This window comes from Apteryx rowi, unplaced genomic scaffold (assembly GCF_003343035.1).
Source record: "Apteryx rowi isolate R43461 unplaced genomic scaffold, aptRow1 scaffold_38, whole genome shotgun sequence".
NCBI classification, from domain to species: Eukaryota; Metazoa; Chordata; class Aves; order Apterygiformes; family Apterygidae; genus Apteryx; species Apteryx rowi.
In genome coordinates this window covers 3,597,474-3,621,691 of record NW_020450307.1, presented here as the reverse complement: position 1 = coordinate 3,621,691, position 24,218 = coordinate 3,597,474, and the positions used below count along the sequence as shown (strand labels likewise).

The 24,218-nt window shown below is 40.7% G+C and overlaps 1 protein-coding gene across 1 annotated transcript; it reads right to left on the bottom strand.

Moving 5' to 3' along the window:
* Window positions 1-282: 282 nt before the first annotated feature.
* TTLL10 (tubulin tyrosine ligase like 10) lies at window positions 283-24,214 on the bottom strand. Its single transcript, XM_026074059.1, has 15 exons — window positions 24,197-24,214; window positions 23,656-23,717; window positions 20,709-20,815; window positions 16,494-16,659; window positions 15,470-15,588; window positions 14,348-14,468; window positions 13,607-13,692; window positions 13,154-13,325; window positions 10,884-11,055; window positions 8,872-9,012; window positions 7,335-7,451; window positions 5,451-5,568; window positions 3,334-3,413; window positions 1,640-1,733; window positions 283-632 (listed from the first exon to the last, which is right to left on the bottom strand). Exons 1-15 carry the CDS (start codon window positions 24,212-24,214, stop codon window positions 283-285), a joined length of 1,923 nt encoding a protein of 640 aa, XP_025929844.1.
* Window positions 24,215-24,218: the final 4 nt, after the last annotated feature.

Below are 24,218 nucleotides of genomic sequence, written 5' to 3'. Positions count from 1 at the left end.
GGTTGCACCTGTCAGATCAAGGTTGTTCTTAAAAGGCATAGGTTTTAACATAGTAACAGATATCTAATGTTCTGTAACTTCCCTGTAATTTCTGTCTGGCTTGTTAAAATATTGTTTTCCTCAGAAGAACTAAGTACTAACAGAGATAGTAACTAATTTTCCAGCTGAGTTTGATACTTGTTTGTTTGCATCAGGTGAAAATTATCAGGACACACACAGCACATACAACCTTAGCTTTTATTTTCTTTTTATGTCTTCTGCACTTGTGAAAGCCCTCCCCCTCTATAACGGTTCAGAGGGTTTTCCCTCATGATTGAAGAGTTGTACATGTGGGATAGTTAGGACAGTTCGCTGACAAAGCTTGTTAGGCAAGAAGCCAGCCTTTTCTCCAGAGCAACTGAGCTTCTTGGAAGAGTTCTCCAATGCTTTGGCAGGGCTCTGACCAAAGTGGCTGGGGCTGTCTGTGTATGGCCTCAGGTATCTGCCTGTGCATGGGCGAGTTCTGAGCTTCGAGGGTTTCTGGCCAGGGGCTGCCGCATCTTCCTTATAGAGAAGCACAAAATGGCAGAGTGTCTCTAAAGGTAAAACACTGTGGCCCTTGAGGCACTTGTTGAAAATCTCAAGAACCAAATCTGGAAAAGAAGATGCAGTTAGGAGACAGTCTAAACTCACTGACACTAAAATATACCCAAGCTCTCACGTGTACGCACAAGGCAGCTGTGTGCGTGAGGATAGGGAGGGGTGAGGGGAAGTGGTTTCTGATCTGTGGACTACTACTATTGAGACTTTTTTTTTTAAAGGGCAACTTTATTACCACTTTGCCTGCATTCGCTTCACCTACTTCAACTCCACTGGGAACATTTTAAGGAATCTCAAGTAGGAAAAATATTGTAAAACTGTTGGCAATGCAGTACACGACATGAACAACACCCCCAAAATAAACATATAGATGCACACCAAAGTAACTGTATCTGTATGAGCATGGGTAGGCAATTGCTAATACCTTTCATGCAGACATAGGCACTCCCTTTACTTCTTCTTATACATAGAGTGAAATCATAGAAAATCAGGGGTGGAAGAGACTTTGATGGGCCATCTAATGCATACTTCCAGGCAGGACCAGGTCTAGTTAACAAACATCAGACTACATAAGAATTTTTTTAGTCAGCAGTTCAGGTACCAGCTGCTAGCTCTATTTGTGAGTATTCCCTGGTACGCTGGTATCTAAGCACTGCCACAGCTGTATAAAGACACACTGTACAAACCTACTTAAATTTCTGCAAATTCAAAACAACAGGCATGAGAAAAATGTGCAGGTACATTCTATAGGGTCATATATGAAGACTTAGTCCTTTTCACCTAAATATATGAGAAAAAAAATCTTAATTATAATAAAAAAGATGTGACCACTTCTTTCTCTCTAATGGGAACATGGCTAGAAAGACCATAACTTTTCCAGGTCTGTATGAGAATAGGATTTTCAGTACCTTCTAAATCATTTGCATCTCACTGCTGAGTTTACCTTTATTTCAAGACTATTTTGGAGCAACAACATGATATCGACAAGAGTCTTTCCTCTGACAGGTGATGGCGTGACATGGTTATCAGGTGCTGGCCACCCTGCGACTTGTTCGCTTACCAAGACTCTCATAGACTATAGGAGGAATGATGTCTCTCAAGACTTTGCAGTTGGTATGCAACGCTGGATTTGCATTCATCTCCAGAAGCCATACCTAGGAAAGACAAGTGCCAGTCAGAAACTTGTAAACCAGGCTTGATCTCCTCAGAGTCACAGCAGTGCCTTTTTACAGACTTGGTGAATACCTTGAGAGGTAGGAGTACTAAGAAAGCCCCCCAAAATCCCATAATATAGTGTGCAGGCAGGACAGACTTTTCATAAGGACTGGATGAATTATGCAAAACCTGACATTTCATTTCAATAATAATAGTAATTAAAACAAACTCCTACCCCCCCAAAACAACGAAAAACTCTTCTGAGGTTTTCTGAAGTTCGTAAAGATTTGTTAAACCAAGAGAGCTATTTGCAGTGGTTACTGAACTAACTTGAGAACAACACTACATGTAATTTTGTGACTCTAGCTGATATTCAGATTAACTCTTCTGCTATATAGATGTGTAAAGGCACTGTCTCCCTTAATATACTAGTTTCCACAACAGTTCCTAGGTGAGTTATTTGAATAACATGAAAGAAAGTTATAAGGAATCTAGGAATCATATTTTGATTTGAAGTGGACCTAAGATCAAAACTAAGCAAGCACAGCACTGAGTTTTCAATGAACCCTTGGCCTTGATTTCCTGGATAAGTTTTAGTGTCAGGTAAAGCCATATAAGATGCTAATTTTGCATATCTAGACTAATTTCATTTCTGTTTCCCTTTGAAATGCCATAGTCTGAAGCTACAAGCTACACAACGTGATAGTGCAGCTACAAATCTGTATGAAACCAAACAACTGACTTAGATGCAATTCCATTTATCATTTCTGCTCCTTGCAGTGAGAGAAATTCATCTGTTCACTTTCTGCCTCCACTATATCGTGCTGCAACTTGTATATAAAACATGTAGGAATCATTCAGCATTTTTTCAGAAAGGTTACTTAATCATATAACAGCCCCAAGAGAATTTTATTCCTGGTCAGTTGCCATTTAAGAAAAATGATTCTTTTTTTCTGAAGCAGCAGTATGTTTGCCTGCAAGTCCCTGTGAAAAGAAGTCTAGGCATTAGGTAGATTTTGGTGGTATGATAGCCTTCACCTTGGCACTTTATTTTGCTGAGAATAAAATACACCAATAATTTCCACTTTCTTGAAATAATTTATTGAAGCAAATGAAAAGACAGATAAGCCAGGATGGTGAAATGTTGTCTTTTTTTTTTTCCAGAGGAGAATAGGGACAGCTGCTCAAAAGAACTGCTTTGCAGGTGCCAACAGAGGGCACCTAAGGTACATTCCTATTCCTTGGCAAACATTTATTCTTTTTCTATGTAAATGTCCTTTTTCCTATTACAAGTTCATAAGATTTTGTGCTGACAGACAAACTCAGTGAACCTTCATGATTGGCGTGATTAGTTTTTGGTTTCTTCTCCTTCTAAACAAATAAAACTGGCAAACAGGAGGAGCAAAGCTCTTTATGTTCACATCTATTATGCTGTCTATCTTCTGCATTCCCCCTTATTGTTGTATCTGAGCATTTCATAGTCTTTAAATGTTCTTAAGCTGACAGCAACCATGAGAAGTAAAGAAATGCTGTTTGTTCTATTTCAGGAAGAGCAGAGAAAATAAGGCCCAGATCCACCAAGGTGTGAATATCCCTAACTTTCATGGGAGATTTATGTAGAAGTTGAACACCTGAGCTTCTCCCTGCATCTGGCTTGCAGATGCTATGCTCAAAACTTCCTGGCAAACATATGACAAAGAAAAAATCCCCTAGAACAGGTCTCTCTGACTTCCTAACTATGGACTGTCCTTTCTCTTTAGGCTTTTCAAGTGATGAGAACAATACTGAGTGCCCTTTGGTTGTGGTCRGAAGTGTTGCTTTAGATGCTTTTCAGCTGGATGAAGAGGTTACTGCTCCCTGCAGCCTGCTTGTACGATTGCATGTTCTATCACATCCTAAACTTGCTCTGTGAAGACATCACAGGTAGGCTTAACAACTTTGAATAGTAAGATTTTTCTGTAGGTCCTTGGATGGCATGCCAGATTGCAGCCTCTAACTGCCTCACACCAAGATCTGAGGTCTCATTTCTTCTTCTTTGTATAATGCTGGCTGCAGAATTAGCATTTGCTGAATCCTTTTTATTTTCAGCCAGTTCAGCTGCTATTCTAGTCCCCTTGCTATAGAGTCATCCACACTGCAGCAGCTCAGCATCTTTGAAAGGAGTATTAAATAATGTGACTTGGCTCTGTCACATGTTGATATGGCAGCTAATAGACACCATAGGACCTGTCTTAGGGGTCCCTGCCCTGCCGATATGGACAGAGGTTAAGACTTTTTGGTGTACAGGAAATGCATGACTGGGCCAGTTCGGTTCTGTTGCTCTCTCTTATCAAAAGAAATCAAGTTCATTTAAATGTATGGGTCTTTGTGTGCTGGAGCTGGCCAGATGGAAACTAAACATCCCACTGGGGTCTCAGGGAGGAAGAGGGCATTGGTTCAGGCTTCCAGAGACTCCAAGTGTCTCGATAGTGAAGACAGAATGAGAACCCCGTGCTGAGGCTGTAATCAGAGATGCATTCAGCATACATACTAGCAATACGCACTTTTTCACATGAGATTTTGATACGTGTTCTCCCACTAACATCAGTAGAACAGCCTATAATGTCTAACAATACCAGTGATAGCTGACCCAGGCTTAGTTATTTATCCAGTTACTTTATAGTTGAAGTTTTTTGTGATGCTTTGGACTCTGAAAGCTGCAATGTGCAATAACATTGTCTGCAAGTTGTGTCTCATTTTAGTTTGTTCATGGAGAAAAATATGCTATAAGTAGTGTGAAACTGGAATTTATGAGATTCTTAATTTTAATTTTCATTCCTGACAGCGATTTTCTTTGTGGCTCTAGACAATTCACTTATAGAACAACTTTCACAGGTATTAAGTAACCAAAGGTGGTGTTAGGTACATGGATGGATTTTCATAAGCAGGTTAAGTGCCTGACTTCCAGTGAACTCGGTGAGAATTAAAGYGTACTGAAAATCCTCACAGGCATTTTACTGTTTCTTTTGGCACCCAAAACACTTTTGAAAAGCTGTTTCTTATCCTTGCTGAACTCTCAATTAAATAAGGGGCAAATTCTCAATAGGATCTGTGTGCTTCACTCTTTTGAAAATCTGTGTCATATTTTGGTGCGTGAAAAGGATGCCAGTTTGCTTCTTTACTTGTTTGACTTCTGCCTCTTAGAGACATTATGCCTCAATGAGGATTAATCCCGTTTAACTGGATAGGAGGGGTATCTGACAATTAATTAGCCGATGTTGGTCTTGAAGATATAAACAGTTATTTAAGTGCTAATTATTTAATATGCAAACTGCAGAAAAGAAGAAAAATACCAACTCCAAGTGTTTGGGGTTTGTTGTTAGTGTTTTTTCAACCGAACCTTTCAGAATTAGAAGCGTTACCTTCTATGATCCTTTCTGCTCAATTCTAATGGGTTTACCCATCTCAGGATGGACCAAACAGTCTATAGGTAGTCTAGCTTTCCCATGGTGTATGCAACTCACGTTGCCCCACCATATTACATGGTTTCCAGGGGCTTACTGATTGCCACCTCCCACACCAAACCTGCAAGTGGTGGTAGTCATCCCTAAGCATTTAAATGACACTATCTGAAGCTGTGTGCTGACATTTACAGTGCACCACAAAGAAGCTCCAGAATACCAAAAAAAAACCCTTTACTCCAACAATAATAATGAAACTATATCCCTAACTTTTACCTCTTCCTCTCTTAAAAATACTTCCTTCTTTTCTCAACCTACATATGAACACACAAAGCTCCAAAGAAAGCTGTGGTTTCTCAATAGGCCCTGCTTTCACAGTCTGTTCTCCTGAGAACTCTGAGGCAGAAAAATACCTTCCAAAGACTAAATCAGGATGCTGCAGAGCTTTCAAGAATTATTGGGAAGTGATGCTGGGGGCATTTATCTCAGAAAAAGAGGGAAGATGGAGGGCATGAGCTATAGGACTGAACACAAGACCATTTTAAATCAGCATAAAGTAGATTCTATGTACGTTGTCAAACAGGATGAAAGGGAGAATAAGGCCATTGTGTGTTACAGATGGAGAAGACAGGATGCTAGATCAGGAGTTGTAATATCAGCCCACAGAGGACTGGGAGTCTGCTGCACAGAGCAGTGTTAACTGTGGTTTTAAGTTTTCAGTCCTGTGTCCTGCTGTGGTACATTACCTCTAACTTGTCTATCCTCAGAAAAGTGTCTCTTGATGCACTAATGCATTAAAAAAAAAAAGAAAGAAAGAAAAAAGAAAAGAAGAAGAAGGTTTATTGCTTCCCAAGAAAATAAAGACAAACCTATGCTAAATAAGTGCCTAAATTCACACTTTATTCTCTCTCAGAGGCTCCAGGTTCCAGCTGACTCCATCACAACTATGTTTTTTGGTTTCTAAGCTTCTAGTTTCTCAGCCCAGAAATCATTCTTACAGATAATACTCATAAAGAAACATATTTTGTTTATCTCTCCATACATAACACATATGGGGATGTAATAGTCTCTAAATGACATGTTTTCACTGAAGCTGAGCTAAAGTTTTTAAGTAGTCAAGTAGGGATTGCCACAATAGAGTGATATTGGATCTCCTATTCTACTTAAGGTTTACACAGCCCAAGCTTTGCATGCCAACATTGCAAAAGACAATTGCTGATGAAATTTGAGAAGCGCCAGTTTCTATGTCTTTGCCATTTACTCTCCCTTGCCATTGACTTCCTATACAAAGGAGGCTATTGTTTGGGTGSCTTACCCTGTGCTGCATACATTATTTCCATTCTTTCATAAGGTTTGCTGTTCCCACTGCTCTTTGCTGGAATATGTTTGAATTCCTTTCTGCTTTAGCAACAGCAGAATCAGCCAGATGGCTTTCTGTTGTGTTTAGGTCAGGTGGTTTTGAAGAACTGTGTTGCACTGAAAGCAGCGCAATCGCAGTATTGGTCATTTCCCTTTCTTCTGGCTTTTCTTGTCTGTTTTTCATTCACTCTTTAGGAGTTCGAGCTGTGATTCTAGCACGTTTTGAACTCAGTGAGGCTGGCCTAGTGCTAAACGGTAAACCTACAGTGAACGCAGATTCTGATGCTGACATCTGAATCAATAATGACTGATGCTTCATTATGGTGAAAGGGTGAGTTCTTTGCTGCACTGATGGATACTCATCTTGTGTAAATCAGTATACTTCGTGTGACGTTAGAGGCATTACACACTGATTTATGCCGGCTGATTATCAAGCATGTTTGGTTTTGGGGGAGAGAGAAAACTGAGTGGGCATTAAAATTCCCATCCTTTTTGCTATGAACTCCACTTTCCTGTGAAAATTATGCACAGCACAGTTTCAGGTGCAGTAAGGGCTTTTCTTCCCATCAGGAGCTGTTAATGCCAGGATTGCTCTGTGCAGTGAATGGACGGGCTGTACAGATGTTATGTCTTGATGTTGGATAGTGGAGCTGGAGAAAAAAAGCAGCCTGCACTTCACAGTTGACTGAATGAAGGCTCTATTTAATTCTTTGCACCAGAGCTTGTCAACCATGCTACACTGCTATCATCAGATATCTGGCTAATATTATACCCAGTATCTGACAATATTGTATTTATTACCTTAAAGTTTTCATCAATTAAAAAGTCACAGCCGATGAGATCGAAGTAGCCCAGTTTGCGCTCCAGTTTGAGTTTGGCTGCCAGGAAGCACTGCATCATGATCTGCTGCATCCTTTTCTGAGAGACAGAGAACAGTGGCAGCTGATCAGTTCAAATGTCAAGGGCATGGGAGTTGCTGCAAGTCATAGGTCTCCTCTTGGTTTAGGGATGTTTTTTCCTCCTCTCCTTCCAGCAGAGGCTGTCTCTAGGCTTGGAAGGATGTTGCTTTTTGCAGACCACATGTCTGCCCATTTTGAGTTGATTGGAACCCCCTCTTGAACTCCAGCTCTCCAGACCCCCGAGGTGGTGCATGGAGAAATCTTGGCCCTTGTTCCTTTCTCAGAATTAGTCCTTTGCAGAATTCTTAGTAATGCTCTTTCATTTACTCCTACAGGTGGCAACTAAACATAAGCTGAACACAGCCATTTCTGATGGTGATGACTCATGATCCCTCACAGCTGCCCTGGACATAGTGATTTAAAGAAGTCTGGTGAGTTACAGCAACTTGTAGTGGGTGATATGAGGTTTCACTGAATTTGGAGTTGAAATGCATGCTTGGGAATTTCTGCCTAAAGTCATAACATACAGTTGGCTGAAAAGTTTCTAATCCCCTGAGAAACTTTTAGCAAACTCAGCTAGATTTGCTTTTGAGCTGTTTTTCTAAACCATAAACCATTTTAATAGAGTTTTAAACTTTTTAATTTTCTTTGGGTTTGGCTTTAAATTACATTACCAAAATAAACCTCAGAAAACTGTGTCCTCTGCCCATTTCATTTCACCACAGCAAGTCACACAGGAAACTGATGCATCATTATACTCAGAGTGATGAGTGGAAGAGTCTCAGGGACTCAGATAATTTCTTCACTGTTTCCTCTGTGAGACAGGATGATGGTAAGAAATCAAGCCTGTAGAGTATCCTCATCTCTCCTCCATGACAAGAGGAAATCTCAAGCCCTGACATGACTTTCACCTGGCAAAATCAGAGAGAAAGTGAAGGGAGAGACCAAGACAGACAAGAACAGACCACTCAAAGCGTAGTCCCTTTTCAGGCTGAGACCCATCAGACTGGAGAGCTCTCTAATGTGTGCCTTATTTTTCCCTAAAGGACCACAGCACTGGGCCAGGGACGTGCTAGCATACTAGCATTTTTATAGCTAGTATTTATACTCACACTCTATCTTTCTCAGCAGCTCTCCCCATAAAGTGCTTACCGAAATGAGCACAATAGAAAAACAAAACAAAACACCATCAAAACAGCTCACCTAAACTTTGCTGAAAATTTGAGGGCTTTTTTTTTTTTTAAACCACTAAAATTAAACTCTTTGTATCTTGACTTCTGTGTTGATCACCTGCAAGCAAATGGTTACTATGGAACTATCAATACCTTTTCCCTAAGCACATATGTTTCCTGGGGGGCTCCAGTGAATTGAAGGGTTGYGCTGTATTCCATTCCTTCTAATTAGGCAGACTGACATACCATACACTTGCATGTACTCACAGTAAACACAGTGAGAACCCAGTCCTTGGGGAGGCCATTGGCTTTTCTGAACTTCTCATTAACATAGCTGTTGAAGTGCTCCATCCGCCAAACTGTCTCCTCTTTCAGCTGGCTGTACAGGGGGTTCTTCTTCTGCATGTACTGAGAAATGGGGAAACAGAGCAAAGGGAGGATTAGATTTCCAGCAGTGAAGAGTAACTAGGAACCAGCTTGCACGGCAGACATCCAGCTATCTTGAGTTGTTCCAGGCATCTGGAGTTGGGAAGGACCGCAGGACCAAATTATAAACGTGGAAAGAATAGTGCCCCTAGTCAGCAGAGCTAAACTTGAGCTAATGCGTTGACTGCCAGTGCCCTGGGAGTCATTGTACAACACTGTATCTGCCACAGGCAGAAATGAACCTGACCCATGTGGACATTGTGGAGACAGGATCTCTGTTAGAACAGCCACTTCTCTCTGTCTCCCTCTGTGTGTGTGTATGTATGACATCTCTGAACCAGAGCTTGGCAGAGGTGCTTTCAAGTCATAGCCTAATGATGTTCTCTGGAATAAATCCCGTCACAGACAGTGTCTACCTGACTAGTGGGGAGAAGTTGAGAAACCTATGTCTGAGAGAAATGCATGCATGTATTCCCAGAGGAAACCAGGGTGAGCGCTTCTCTCTTTCACTGTCTCATTAAACCCTGAGTCAGCTGGAGCTTATTGATAATGGGATGTTTACACCGTTCAATCAAAGGCAAGTCCCCTTTCCCTGTAAAACAGCTTGGCTAGACTGCAACTACATCTGTGGCACAGTCACTTTGAGATTGAAAGCTTCTGATTAGTGATGCTGTCTCCAGGGCCTCTTTCTTGTCTTTTGGAAATACAGGATGAAAATGGCTGACTCTCAGCAGGAGGGAAGGGTAGGAAGGGAATGAGGGCAGAATCAACTGTAATTTGAAAAAGTCTGTTCTATTACCAGCTGCTCAGGTAAATGTAAATCTTGTTTCCCTCCTCCCAGCAGGATCCTAGATAATTTATGTTCTCCTAATAAACATCTGTCCCTTGTTTAATACCAGTTGTGCCATGGGATCCTACCTGAGCACCTGAATTCCCCTGTGGATGGCCCTCTAGCTGAGCAAACAAACTATTCCAGGAAAACAAGTAGCATACTGATAATAGTATATATTGCAGGAAGCAGCTATAATCTGCTGTCCTGAACTGCACTTCTACAGGAACCATAAAACTCCAACAAGAACTGAAGTGGGTTTGTCTGATATGTCTCTCTAACAGGTATTTTGCTAGTTCTCAGAACACAGCAGTATACTGGGAGGAGAAAACGGCTTTCAAACAAAACCATTTTCTTCCTTCTGATCCTTTTTGTTCTCTTTCATCAGGGCCAATTCTAAAAACAGAAGGGTCTCATATGAAGCAAAAAACTCAGGCAGGTTTAAATGAGGAGGGCTTCTATTTTGTTGTGACAAATTTGACAAAAGAAGGAAGGGGGTATGAGTCAGAACATGGGGGCGTACCTCTTGTTTGAGAATCAAGGCAAGCAAAGATGGAGTTTTAAGGATGATGTGCTGGGTAGCCACAATCAAAGGCTTCTTGTCCTAAGAAGCTTATGGTCTACAGATACATGAGAGGATAATGGCAAGAAAAAGAGGTCTAGGGAAAGAATTGTGTCAGCATAAGCACAGAACTGGTCTATGGCAGAGGACTGAACCTGATCCAGTATTCTTTCATTCAACCTTGCTGCCATGACTAACTATAAGTCCATGTCTATTTCATGGGTGTGTGGACTTTGCATGCATGAAGGCTTTCAGAAGTCTTTTTTGCTTCCCATCTCTGTCAACCCCCTGCCTTCTTCTGAACTAAGTGCACTTAGAGTTACTCCTGAGAGAGACTTCTCTAGATCAACCATTTACCAGCCTATGAGCAGAAACAGATCACTACAGACTTATGTGGTCAATGTCCAGGATGTTTAGTCACAGATCTCACAGATTAGCTAAACAGCTTTGTTTCTAGTTTACCTGATTGGTCAGATGAGCAGTCAGATCATCTGAAGCAGCATCATAATTGGTGCAGGTCAACCGGACATAACCTTGGGCAAAAAATAACACGTATGGTGCTGTGCAGGCAATGAGGAGGTAGGACCGGACATCAAACTTCTTGCCTTCTAGGAGCAGAGGATGGTGAATATACCTATCAGAGCAGTAGTGCAAGACATGGTATCAACAAGCAGCCATAATACATGGCAGTTCAAAGTTTGCACAACACCGCGTAGCCTGTTCATTTCACACCACAGAACAAATCTATTTGTCCTTATTTTTCAACAATCTTTTTTTTTTTTTTTAAGGTGAGTGACAGCAGAGGGCGCTTGTAGGAGGTAATATAAATGCCAAGAACAGATTCTTTCAAGTGAAACAGAAGTTGTGATTAGTCTCTGGAGTGGGAGGTAATTAAAGATTTACTAATATTTACTGGAGAATATACAAAGTTTATATTTGAACACAAAGAGCCCTTCATAGAGCAACATTGCTTTTATTGCCACAGTGACATCGCCTGGGAATTATTTCCCTTTATCTTCAAAGGTTGCTGGATGCTTATATAAATAACAGGGATATGCTGTTAAAATAATCAATGGTAACAACAGTTTTCAAAGGAATATGGAACCTCGTTATTCAGCCAGTTCCTCACTATTACAAATCAAGATGAGATCTAAGATAAGCTCCAGCAGCTTCTTCCCCTGGTACTACTGGTGGTCAGTGTCAAAGACCACATACTGGTCTAACTTGGCCCCTGGTCTAATTTTGTCAGGTAGTTTTTGTTTTGCTCCATATACTGGCTGCTGCATGAACACAATCCATCTTATTGCAGATACCCTTGCAGGTCATCATTCCAATTTGCTAGTTTATAAAGCTCTTTTACATATTTCGATCAGGCCTGCCATTCCTTYGTTATGAAAGGAAATGTTTGGATGAAGATAAGCAGAGAATATTGCTTGCTTTGGCTAGGGAGACTCTTGGAAAGGCTGCTGTGTAGTGTGTTCTCATGCAGGATAAATATGCGAAGTCATGGTAGAAAAATGTTGGGGGGTGGCACAGGGTCAATGGGGAGAATAAGTATTACTGTTATGCTAGGACATGATATGGTCACCATGTGGCAAGATGTGCTTTTGCCACACCAGTATTACAGCATGTCACTAGCATATCGCATTTTGATTGTTGGCATGTCATGAACATGCCAGGTGATGTCATGCTCTGTTGCATGGGCACCATGAAGTTCAGAGTGCTCTTACAGGCCTAGCTGAAAGATTGCTGTGCCTAACAAAGACAGAATCAAAAGCATGTGGGAACTGTAGCTCCTACAATAAATAATGAAAACTATTTTTTTGCATTTCTGTTTGAAAGTTTTATCCATTCATCTCAAAGCACTGAAATGATTTATTTATAATGTCTCCCTAAGTGGGAGGGGGCACTGAGGCAAAGAGAAGTTAAATCAGTTGTGTAGCAATGAGACAGTAACTTTCAGGAGCTGAAACTGTTCTCATGACTTCTGCTGTCTCATTTTTCCTTCCTTTTGCTGTTATACGGATACTGCACAAAATATTCTAGCATGGCTGAGARGAAATATGTTATACAAAAAGAACCTGCATGGTTTTGACACAAATGTCCTGGCAGATACATAAGGAGGAAGGTAATATCTGGTCACCAGACAGCCTCTCACATTTGCCCTGAAAGCTTCTAGCCGCAACATCCTCAAGGGATAAAAAACAAAACAACCCAAATCCAGTATTTTAGTGACTGTTAGCCAGTAACTCCCACAATAGTGGTTTATTGTTTGAGGTCTTGACTTTCATGGCAATGAGGCAGACTAAAACAGATATTTGGGAGGCATTATTAGATTGCATGGAACAGATGCTGCAGCTGTACATTTGTAAAATGCTAGCATTGTATGGGAAGCTGGGATAATGCCTAATTTAAATGGCTTTGCACAAGGCTTTTGTCATGCACAGAACTATAACATTTGGCCTTTTGAATTCATTCTAAAATTGCCAGGCAAAGATGATCTCAAACCTTTCTGATAACAAAGATCTACCTTGAAATGACAGAAGTGTGGATGCAAGACAGACTAACCAGAGAAATAGCCTCTCTCCCACAAAATGAAAACTTCTCATAGGCTGTCAAGAAGATGTGGTGTAACCACATTAAATACTTATGGAAAGATTCAACTCATTGAGGCCAGTATGGCTTAACCATGCACACTACTTGCACATAAATTCTTAGGCTTCAGTCTCTACCTTTGCACTATTCTTGCCTGGGGAGCCTTGCATGACACCTTCTTATGGAGTTGGTCTTCCTCAGTGCTGTAGAGCTTGGCTTGAAGGGTGTTGACAGCAGCTCGATTTTTAAGCAGGAAAATTCCTCGACCTCGGTTAGAGCAAGTTGGTTTGCAGATCCAAATCTGTTCTTCTGTAGAAAGAATGAATCTATTGTAGTCATACATATGGCATGAAACACTAGCGTGCCAATTAGTGGGCTCTGAAAACTGCTCATTTGAATGTGTGTGTGTGTGTGTATATATATATGTATGTCTTTTTTATATATGTGTGTGTGTACATATACATGCACACATTTAGGCAGTATCTGGATAGCAAAGACATCAATAATTGTTACTGTGTATATTTTTATGATTTTTTCAGAGGATCATATAGCTGTTTAAATTGATTGCTAGCATGATCAAGACCATTCACCTTTGCAAAGCTCAAAAAAGGCATTTCTTTCATCTTTTAAGTCCAGACGAAAAGATTCTGGGAAGAATTCTTCCATCTTCAGTAACCTGTGGGCAAACCAAACACAAGCTGAAAAGCCTGTTCAACACATTCATTCCCCTGTTACTTTCAGAAAGGATGGCTGCAAGTAGAGACTTGAGAAATGGCTTGTTTCCTTCCTCTATACAGTTGTATGTTTGCTGTATGTTTTTCTTGTGCTCATGAAGAACCACCTGATTCCTTAAGCTTTGAAGAATTTATGTTAGCCTTGAGATGTTCTTCATATCTCAGTTTTCTGAAAACTAATTGGATGGCTTCAAGTAGCCATGGTATAGGATTGTGGTTTGGTTTTTTTGGCAGGTCAAAAATATAGGAGCAGAAATGACAATAAACTTCTCTTACATTTACATTATCTACGCCACAGGAGGTATTAGCCTTTGCAGTAGAAGGATATACCCAAAAGAGGAGAATTACAGTAACTGCTATGTTTGAGGACCAGGCATTCCTACAAGTTTAGGCATACACAAAGAAGAATTTCTTTCTCTGATATATGTCTTTCTAGAAAAAAGTATTTTTCCTAGAAGATAAGAAAGAAAGAAACCCCTCTATGACTTGTATGCTGCACTGTTATGCATCCAAAGGAAACTGGTCCTTTGTTTATGCACACTTTCTTCCTGTTGGCATATGTTTCTGCTCAAGGTTCAAGGAAATAAGAGTTCCTACTTGGAATTAGAGCTCCAGCTGATCTTGTTCATCACCYGCTCTTGTTCTCTCAGACAGCTTAAAAGACCTATCTTAGTGGTAAGGATTCTGTTGTTGGGAATCTGGTAGAGAAGCTGTTCGCCTGTATGAGGAAAACAAAACAAAACAAAACAAACAGCAAACCCTTGCCCTTATTGTTCCATGCAGCAGAATCTGGAGGATGAAGCTAACCTTGTCACTGTTGGCTTTCACCAATTTGCTTTAAGGCAGTAGTGATGACTCACAGAGCAATGAAAGTACTTATTGTAAATGTGTTTATGTTCAGCCTTGTTGGGGAAGAGTCCCACCTGATGGGGCATCATGAAACAGCAAACTCCTTGTCCTCTCCTTATCACCTTTGGACCTTTTACTGGCCAGGTCCTGGGAGTAAAAGAACTGGCCTGGCTCACATCTGGTCGGAGAACTGGCTGGGCCCTGTGAAGTTGGGGTTCACTGATGAGATGATGGGCAGAGTGCAATTCAAGAAGATGGCTGCCAATATACTGGGGTAGTTTGGCTTTTAGGGACTCTGTTCACCCTAGCTAAAGGTAGGTGGGTTCAGGATGTAAGGGGGTGACCTGTCTTGAGCTTACTTTACTTCTCTCCACAAGTGCACTGTATAGGAAAGGTTCCTGTTCTGTGCTTGCCTGAAAGAGGATGTTGGGGTGTCTGCCCTTTGGCACCCTCTGTATATGAGGACTAGACTAGTAYGTGAGAGGTGTCAGAGTGCACCGTATGTCGTTCCTCCGCTACAGTGCTGTCTCAGTCCTATTGCAGCCCATGTGCTCAAGTCCAAAGAGAGAGGACTGCATTTCAAAAGTGATTATGATGCTTTGTGTTTAAATCTCTATATAGCTCATTTCACTATTGTTAGTTCATTACAGGGGTGTCTTTTCTCCTAAAGCCGTTCTCTACTCTAAAATCCTTTCTTTAATCACCATAACAATCCAGCTCTGACCTCCCCTCTGAGATCTGCCAAGAAATTGAGGTAACCTGTTTTGCCTACCCTGCAGGTGATCTTCTCTAGCCTGAGAGTCACCAGTCCAGCATTCCCAAGTCTTTCCTCATTACCCTCTCCCACTCAAGGCCCACTGACACCTCTACCTTCTTTGAAGTGGTAATAGGTCTCTCGGCACTTGGTCTCACACCATTTCAGTGCATAATCCTCTCTTCTGTTGTCATAGATACGCTGCCAGCCTCTTCTCTGGCAGTAGATGTTCACACTGCATATGGAAAACAAAATAGCAAAATAGCCTCCTTTCTATTAATGAAAGTTAGCTCAGATCCCTTGAACTCCTAACAATTTAACCTGGAAGGCTGACCTAACACACCCATGAGCTTCAGGTAGGGAGATAGAGTGGGAAACAAGTTAATTAGAATGGCTGCTAGTGGGCTTTTTGTTCTGAACTTCAGAGGGAGGTGGAGATAACTGAGGATCCTAAGGATCTGTGATTCAGCTTCTCTAATGAGGGCTGGTACCATTTCAGCAGGGTTATTTCAGTTAGGATGCAAGTGGTACCCATGGAATAGAAATGTTTTGCATTTTGGTCCAGTCTTAGTAAGGAGCTTCTCTGCTGAGGAGCTCAGGGAGAGATGACAAGCGGCAACAGAAAAAGCTGTTTGCAGACAAAGTTATGAAAACATAGCAAGGAAAGTGCTGTTTACAGAAGAGATTGTGAGGTGCTTGCTGGTGATAGCACCTAGAGAAGGATGTTGATATTCTGGAAAGAACTCAGAAAGGAATGGATGATGGACCTTCTGATACTGGCATTTTTCTCAAGCCGAAATCTCTTCTTTGCTTCTTTTGCATTTAGCACAGCAGAGTGCTAATCAACAACAGTGGTTCCTAGCTCTAGCAGTGGTGCTAGCAGATTTGTTACATAGTGTAGCTAGGTAACTCCTGAACAGCCCCAGCAAATAAACTTTCATTAAACAAATGGAAGTATTTAGTTTCTCTACGTACGTGTAGCAGTTAGTTACTTTACCACAGGTGGCCAGGTGTATCCCCCCAGAAAGACACTAAGTCAAAGAAAAATGATTTGATGCTGAGCACTGATGGATAACCTAGCATAACTTCATATGAAATCATACTACTGTCCATAGGAGTCTCCTGAGAGGACCTACTTACAGCCCAGCTCCATTAGATCCACCAATATAAAAATATGGTCCTGGACCCTGTGGTACTTCTGGTCTCTCTTCTTCTGGCTGTTTTTCTTCAGGGCATGCCTCACCACATGTTGTATTCTCTTTAGACCTGGCTTCATCAGGCTCCACTTCAAAGGTGCTAGAACTAGCTGCAAAATTGGAAATTGAGAGACTTCAGATGATCAGGTATCTTCTCCATAAAATGCACATCTAGGGAGACAGCTGCTAGAGAAGAAACCACAGTAAGGTAAGAGAACACTTAAACTGGTATGGGGCATTATATTACAGCAATTCAGAAATTATTGCTTATTTTACCTAATGGCAGGTGCCATGGTGTATTAAATGGAAGAACAGAGGAAATGTAATAAAATATGTAGTAGAAGGGAACTCTCCAATCAGTCCTAGTCTGTAACTGCTAAAAGGTGTTCATTTACTTGGCAGGCCTCTGCTTCAGAGGGCTTTCTCAGATCTCTCATCCAGATTGGTCTCAGCTCTGCCATGAGCTGAGCACAAATCATTTCAGCTATCCAGATGGATTGCTTGGGAGGGCTATGGGAGACTCTGACAGACTGCAAGGTCTAGAGAGATGTGTGGGGACAGGGAGGGGCAAGAAGAGCCTCCCAAAAGGTGTTAGCCATACACTATACACTGAAACAGATGTTTTTTCATCTAATAAAACCTACAGGATTTCTAACAAGTGCAGGATGTGACAGCTCTGAGGTCCCACTGACAGGCAGTCAGAAAGTGGAATGGCACACATTAACTGTGGTGACAATGACTGTGGGGATGAGGATGAAAAACACCCTACTTCAGTTTGATAACTAATCATGTCACGACTTGAAATGGTTCTTTTACTTATTCCAGGGCTCAGAAGCTGATGAATATCAGCAGCCAATAATGATTTTTTTCAGTACAAAGTTAATGAGATCTACCTAACCTGTAAGGGCTGCTGAGTTATTCCCAGAAGAGAATGACAGAGCTTGTATCTAGCTTTAGCAATTGTGAATAACTTTAACTTCTCGGCCTTCTAGGAATAACAAACTAGTCTGAAAACACTGGTTATAAAGTTTCCTCTGTCAAGAGGTTTCCCTGTATAATACATAGTAAAACTCCCTGGACCTCCCTTTCCCAAGGAAAAATAAGACTTGGATCTAGTATTGGTTAGAGAAATGAGCAACTACAAATCAAAGATGACATAGGAAGGCCTAATTCTACTAGGGGCTGAGAAATTATGCCTCAGGTCTCTCTTGAACTTGGCTGTGCATAAAGTTTTTGGGAGCAATAAACCCTGTGAGTAGAAGAAAAAAAATCTGCTCCAGCCTAGTTCTGTTCCCATTGGAATGGGGTGGTGGCAGGGAAGGAGGGAGCAGGAAGCAAGCTAGTGAAAAGACTGAAATTTATCTACTCTTTGGACTGTTCTTTTATGGTTATTTGTTGCATTAAATCATGATTCTGTGATGTGATCACATGAGGAAAAATACTAACTCAATGGCAAAACTGTTAATGACTTAAGTTGGGCAAAGGTATTGGACATTGTTATCTCTTATATTTTACAAGCACTTGTTTTATGTCTTCTTTGCACTCCACCTGTGAACACAGGTGCAGTCCTCAATGAAGTGTGTACCCACAGTTATTGAGTTTCCCAGCAGGCTCACACGCTTGGTTCACTTTATTTGGGAATAAATGAAGTAGGTTGAGAACTCTTTGAGGCAGGATCTACCTTAATTTTCTGCTTGTTCATGTAGCATTTGGCACCAAAGGGGTCTAACAGCAAAAGCCCTTAGTGTTCTTACAAAGTTTATTATCATTATCAGTGCTAAGCCCTGGACTCCTGCCTTGGATTTCCTGCTTAAACTATATATATATAGAGAGAGAGAGAGTGTGTGTGTATATAGTGTGTATATTATATACATATATATATAGTGTATATATTATATTTTTATATTTTTTATATATATTGTGTGTGTGTGTGTGTATAAATATATATAAAAGTATATGTATACACACATATAAAAAGATACTACACAATCATTTCAAACAAGCCAGGGCACAACACTAATGATGGAGAACACTACCTTGGCAATCTGTCTTGTAACTAACTGAAGCAAACTTTCTTCTGCTGTGATTTTAATGCAGCCAGTTACTGATTCTGTTGAGCTAAGAGTATGTTTGCTAGTTAAATGATGGTGGAACAGCTGCAATGGTAAGTACTGTCTGGCAGAGAGCTGTGCCTGGCTCTCTTGTCACTATCTATTTCATTTTGCCATCACAGCATCAGATTAGGGAAAAGCATAACATATTTGGTCGTCTTCTAGAAAAGACTGTTTTATTAGTGACTCAGGTTTTTTATGCAAACTGTTTGAAAGTAGCTCAAAGACAAAGTTATTACCTTACTGTGCATATGCACGATGCAAATTTAAAGAAAAATGCAAAGAAGTAGTACAGCTCAATTGTTCCCTAGCCCCAAAGTAGTTTCTGAAAAGGCTGTGCCGTAACAAAGGGAAGCAAAGGTGTTCCACCCCTTCAGCTACTGGTGTCTTCCACAGTAGAAGCTGATCTCTCTTCTCTGCCTTAGCATAGTGTGTTAAAGTGTTTCTGTTTCTGCTACTCTTTGGAATGGGAATATAAATATTTATTTATCTATTTTTAGCATTTAATTGCTCGCTCATGCCTCCTGCTAGAGTGTTTGGCTCGCTTATCATTTCCTCCTAATGTGGATTGCTAAGAAATTAACCATTTTTAAACAGTGCCATTTATCCTGAGACATGGACACATGAAATATGCTGCAGTGATTGAAGTGCTAGTAAGGTAGTCTTCCTTTAGTCTGAACATGTACCTGTCTCCTTCTCTAATCTTTATACAAAGACCCACAGACTGGGAGCCTTTTATCTTCTTTTTCTGTCCAATTATGGAATGTCCTAATACTAAAGATGAGCTTTCATGTTCATTGAATCTTTTGACATGTATTATTTAAGCATGAGTCCCTTTACTCCTCATTTTTTTGTGTGTTTTGCATCCTTACATGCCTAATTATTAAAGAGCTAAGGAGATACAGGAGTGGAGGCAGTTATTCCCATTGCCTAGCTGCGTAGGCTTCAGGCAAGGGCCTCTGACTTCTTTGTTGGGTGGGATTAGCTACTTGTTAGGACTTGTGCACTTAGGAGAAGATAGGCAGAGTGGCTTGGGTTCCCCACCTGATCAGCAAACAGAAGTGGGTATTTCAGAGGGTGAATTAGAGTATCTGAACTAAGTTCTTCTACATGGTCCTTTGAAGGAACCTGTCTCTGTCCAAAGGGTAATTGCCGGGGGTGGGGAACAGTCTTCTAACTTGTCACATAAACTATCTGCCTGAAATTAAACAGTGTAATTCCCTTTCATGGAGCCCCCACTGAGATTGTCTTCACACTGGGTGCAGCCAGTAATTTACATTGCTTGAGATGATTTTGAATTCAGCTCATTAATTTCATTGGGAATTGTGGGTTGGCAATGTCTCTATAAACAGCTCCTATCTAATCTTAGCTCTGTTCTCTGTGCACACAGGGATAAACACACTGACAGGGAGAGGTAGACTGCTTTGTGTCATTTATTATCAAAAGAAACAAAAAGCACTGTGAACTTAGAACACAGAACTACCTTTATTCCCTTTTCCATGTAAAGAACGTCTGAATTAAAAGATTTTCATTTGAAACACACTAACACATTTTTACTGCCAATGCACTGAGGAGAGCTCAACAATGAATACACAAGAAAAATAATGCTGATTGTTGTTTTTATCATTGAAAGATCCATAGCATTTCAGCCAAATTGCCCATTAATAAAAACCATTATCAAAGAATAGCTGAGTTTGGAAATTATTGTTTCTTTCAGAGGAACTGCTTGCTAGTGGATAGTTTGTATTTCTCTTCATGTTTTCCACAAAGCACTTAAAAGATTAATATACAATATTTTAATTTCACTAGATATTTGCCAGCCAATACCAATAATTTCTGCCTTCAGTATTTTAGAAGCAAAAGTATGGGCTCATATTTTCACAGAGTTTAACTGAAAAGGTAGAAATCATGCCTGCAGTTATGCAGTAGGTTAGTGCCCAGCACTTTGGCTAGTATAAGGGGCAATTCCATTGATACTGGTATCAACTGAGAACCTGGTCATAGGACTTGGGACAATTAATAGTTAACAACAAGGATACAAGATTCACCTCTGTCAGCTGATAAGGATCTGGCCTGCTGTTGGTTGCCTCCTTGCATCATGGATTTGGTGTTCTTTTTCCTCTTCGTTGGCACAAAGGCCATCTCAAAGCCTAGTCTGCAAAAGGAAAGATCACTGTCGGCCACTTTGCCAGAGTCATGAATGATCTGGGAAAGTCTGTAAGGTGTATTTTTCTCTTTGTCATCATTTGCTCTGTTGATTATAGATGCCATTTTCCCACTGTCTGTAGTTCTTTCCCTTCTTCAGAACCTTTATTTTGACATAGTTGTTTAGCGGGGAATACATAGCCTCTACTTTCTATCTCCAGCTTCTGAAGGGTTGTCTCTAGTGATAAGCTTGCTGGTAACTGTGCAGGGTATCTGTATGCTTTTGTATCTAATCTTTGTGCTCTTTCTACTTCCTTCCCTTTGATAGCACTCAATACATGTCTTGGGTTGCCTTGTAAATCTGATATAACTAACTGGGTGCTTTCCCTAAGTCTGCTGTTCATGGCGGAGCAGTGTTCAAGAGTTGCCTCCTCATTTTTCAGAAATATCTGGTATTCCTTGTCTATGGCATCTTCAGGCTCCAGTTGTTCAGCCCTGAGATAAAAGACAGGCTTCTTTTCAGGAAGCTTGCAAGCTGAGGCCCACTTTAGGTCTTTGCAATGGATGTGAAAAGAAAAAATAAGATATTCCACCTGAAGACAGAAACTATAATCCAGGATACTTGTTAGACATTGGGTCGTCAGAATATTTCTAGCAAGAGTCATGCTTGGGATAGTCAGTTGTAGAAAAGGACTTGTTCTGAGTCAAGACTGCAATTATTTTTGCAGAAAGAATGCTTACTTTAGAAAGCTCAGGACAACTGAAACATTGATTAGAATTAGAGGGGAAACATACACTTCCTACTTTTACTTACAAGGAAAAGTAGCAAATAGTCTAAGAATACCAAGTGATTTACAATTCTTTCAGGAAATAGACAAATGGCACATATATACTATATAGTTTAAAGACCATAAGCAGGGCAAATGCAGAAGTACAAATTATTTTAAGTATTCCTATGTAGGAAGATATAATAAATAGGCTAAATGATAACATTGAGCTACTGAATCTACAATTAGATATATTTAAAGTATATTTCCTCTTAAAGATCTTCTCCCTCCACCCCAGTGATTTGTTGGAGTGGGTAGGCAGGAAAGGTAGACAAACATGTCYGTGTCACTGATTCATTGGGTGTCTGTGGCTGTCACAAAACATTACAGTGCCAGTTTCCCTATCTGTAAGTTTGAGTAATAGTTGCATAATTGCACCTGGGTGGAACTGGAGTTTTCATTTTGTAGAACAGTCAAAGATTGACTGTTCATCTAGACTGTTCAACTCTTATTTGTTCAAATAGAGTTTTATTTCCAATTGGAAGCAAAAGAACTTTACAGTTTCCCGTGACATGACTTATCTTAAAGAAAAAACTGGCTCAATAAAATCTGAAGTTTAGAGAAAGGCAGGTGTTGTGGAACCTCAGGGCACCTGCCTTTCTCTAAACTACAGAGTCTGGCAAAGCCACAGGGGGAACTGAGGGGGAAAAAGGCTAAGAGGCATACTGACAGAGAAACAACTGAAAGAGTTTTTAAAGTGGGTATTTGTTAGATAAAGGTTAGAGTCATGACTCCAGCACAGTGCATCAAGCAATGACTGCTCTAGGTGGAGTTGTAGGAAAAGGGGGACCATACAGAGCAGGGAACAGAAAGGGTAAGCTGTGTTTTAGGTTAGGATAGGCTTGTATAGTCTAGACCAGTTGCAGTAAGGCTCTGGAGTCCTGCAATGCTTGCTCCTGTGCTCAGAATGCACAGGTCAGGAAAGGAATAAGACTCAAGCCTGTCGCTGGAAAATACGCATGAATAAACCTTCGTCATGCTGAGGAGATATTTAGCTTTATGTTCCCACCTTAGTTGTCCCTGYTCCTGGTATGAGACATCTAAAGCGGGAATCTTCCTCCTAGACAAAAGCAGCCTGTTCTTTCTGCTGGCATTCTATTATTTGTTTGTTTCTTGTCCCAGCCTCTTCCTGTAATTCCATTTTAGGATAAACGCTTCTCCAAAGTTTCTCTTTGCAAGTTTTTGAGCACTTGCACTTAATTTTCATGTGAGGCAGAAGGAGTCTACCCAAGCAAATAACCGCTCATGAGGAATTAATGCACTCTGTGGTCTCACAGCTTGTGTGTGCCTTTGCAGTAGGGGCTGTAATCCAGATACTAAATTGTATGGAGGTTATTTTACACACTCTCCTGGCAAAGTAAAAGGACTTTAAAATGGTAGGAAGAAAAGGCTGCAGTAAGTGAAAAGCTTTCTTAAGGGATATGGTACATATGAGAATATGCTTGTCTATGTAGAGATGTATATCTCCATAGCATCCTCTTAGTAACAGGTACTAATACATGTAGTGATTGTGGGTGATAATAAAGAGTTGGTGCTGCTGTATCCAACATTTGTATAAAGCCTTTTAGCTCAAAACCCAACATTTTACAAGTTATACATTTAAAGATCATTTTGTTTTTCTGAAGAAGTACTATCTGTTTTTTCTGCAACAACTCAATGAAACAGTTCAGTGTTTTTACCAAAGTGTATCTGATGAAAGCAGGTTGCCCAGCTATGGTGATCTGATGAGATCTCAGAGAAGCAGCTTTGAGGATTTGCCAAGTCATGTTTGAAATAAGGGCCTGGATCATTCATTCTGAATATTAGAATATAGATGAAAACAGCTGTTTAGTTCACAGATGGGCACTGCTGTCATTAGGTGACACAAAATGGTTTCAGCATCTTATTGATAAATCACTGTGTACCATATCTCCACAGAGATTATAGAGGCATTCTGTACAACCACCACTTCCTGCCTTTTAGCCCCTTCATTCAGAGGCTAAAAGCATATCTTAAGCTAACGGAAAGTAATGGAAATTCTAACCTTTGCTCAGCAGTTTCTAAATACTTTAGCAGAACTTTAACTGCTCCGTGTCCTTCCTTCAGCTTGGAAAACTTTCACTTGGCTTCTAGCCAGGCCATAAACAACTTCTAAAGAAACAAACCATCCTGTGACGGTGCAGGTTTGCACTCCAGTAGAATACAGGCTGCTTATTTCCCTGTCTGGAGAATGGTGGATTCACAACAGTAGCTCAGAAACCAAACCTGCTTCTGCTTTATATATATATTGAGGTTTAATTGTGCTTGTCTGGGAGGTTTGAAAAGCCTTCAGTGCTATAAACATAGGCTGATCTCCTAGCAACAGCTGCCTAGCTACTGGGGTAACCGTGTAAGGGGTTCTGGTGTTAAAAATGCAGAGGGATTTCTACAAATACATGTGCTTTCAGATAAAGCTCTCCAATGGTAGAGTGTTACAGGAGGGCTGATGAACAAACCAGTACATGTGTATCAAGATGAACTTGTATAGCAGAGAAATGGGAAAACCAGTTCTCTGAGCATTTGCTGGCTGGCACATTTGTGCTTACTCTTCCACAGCTTTCCATGGGT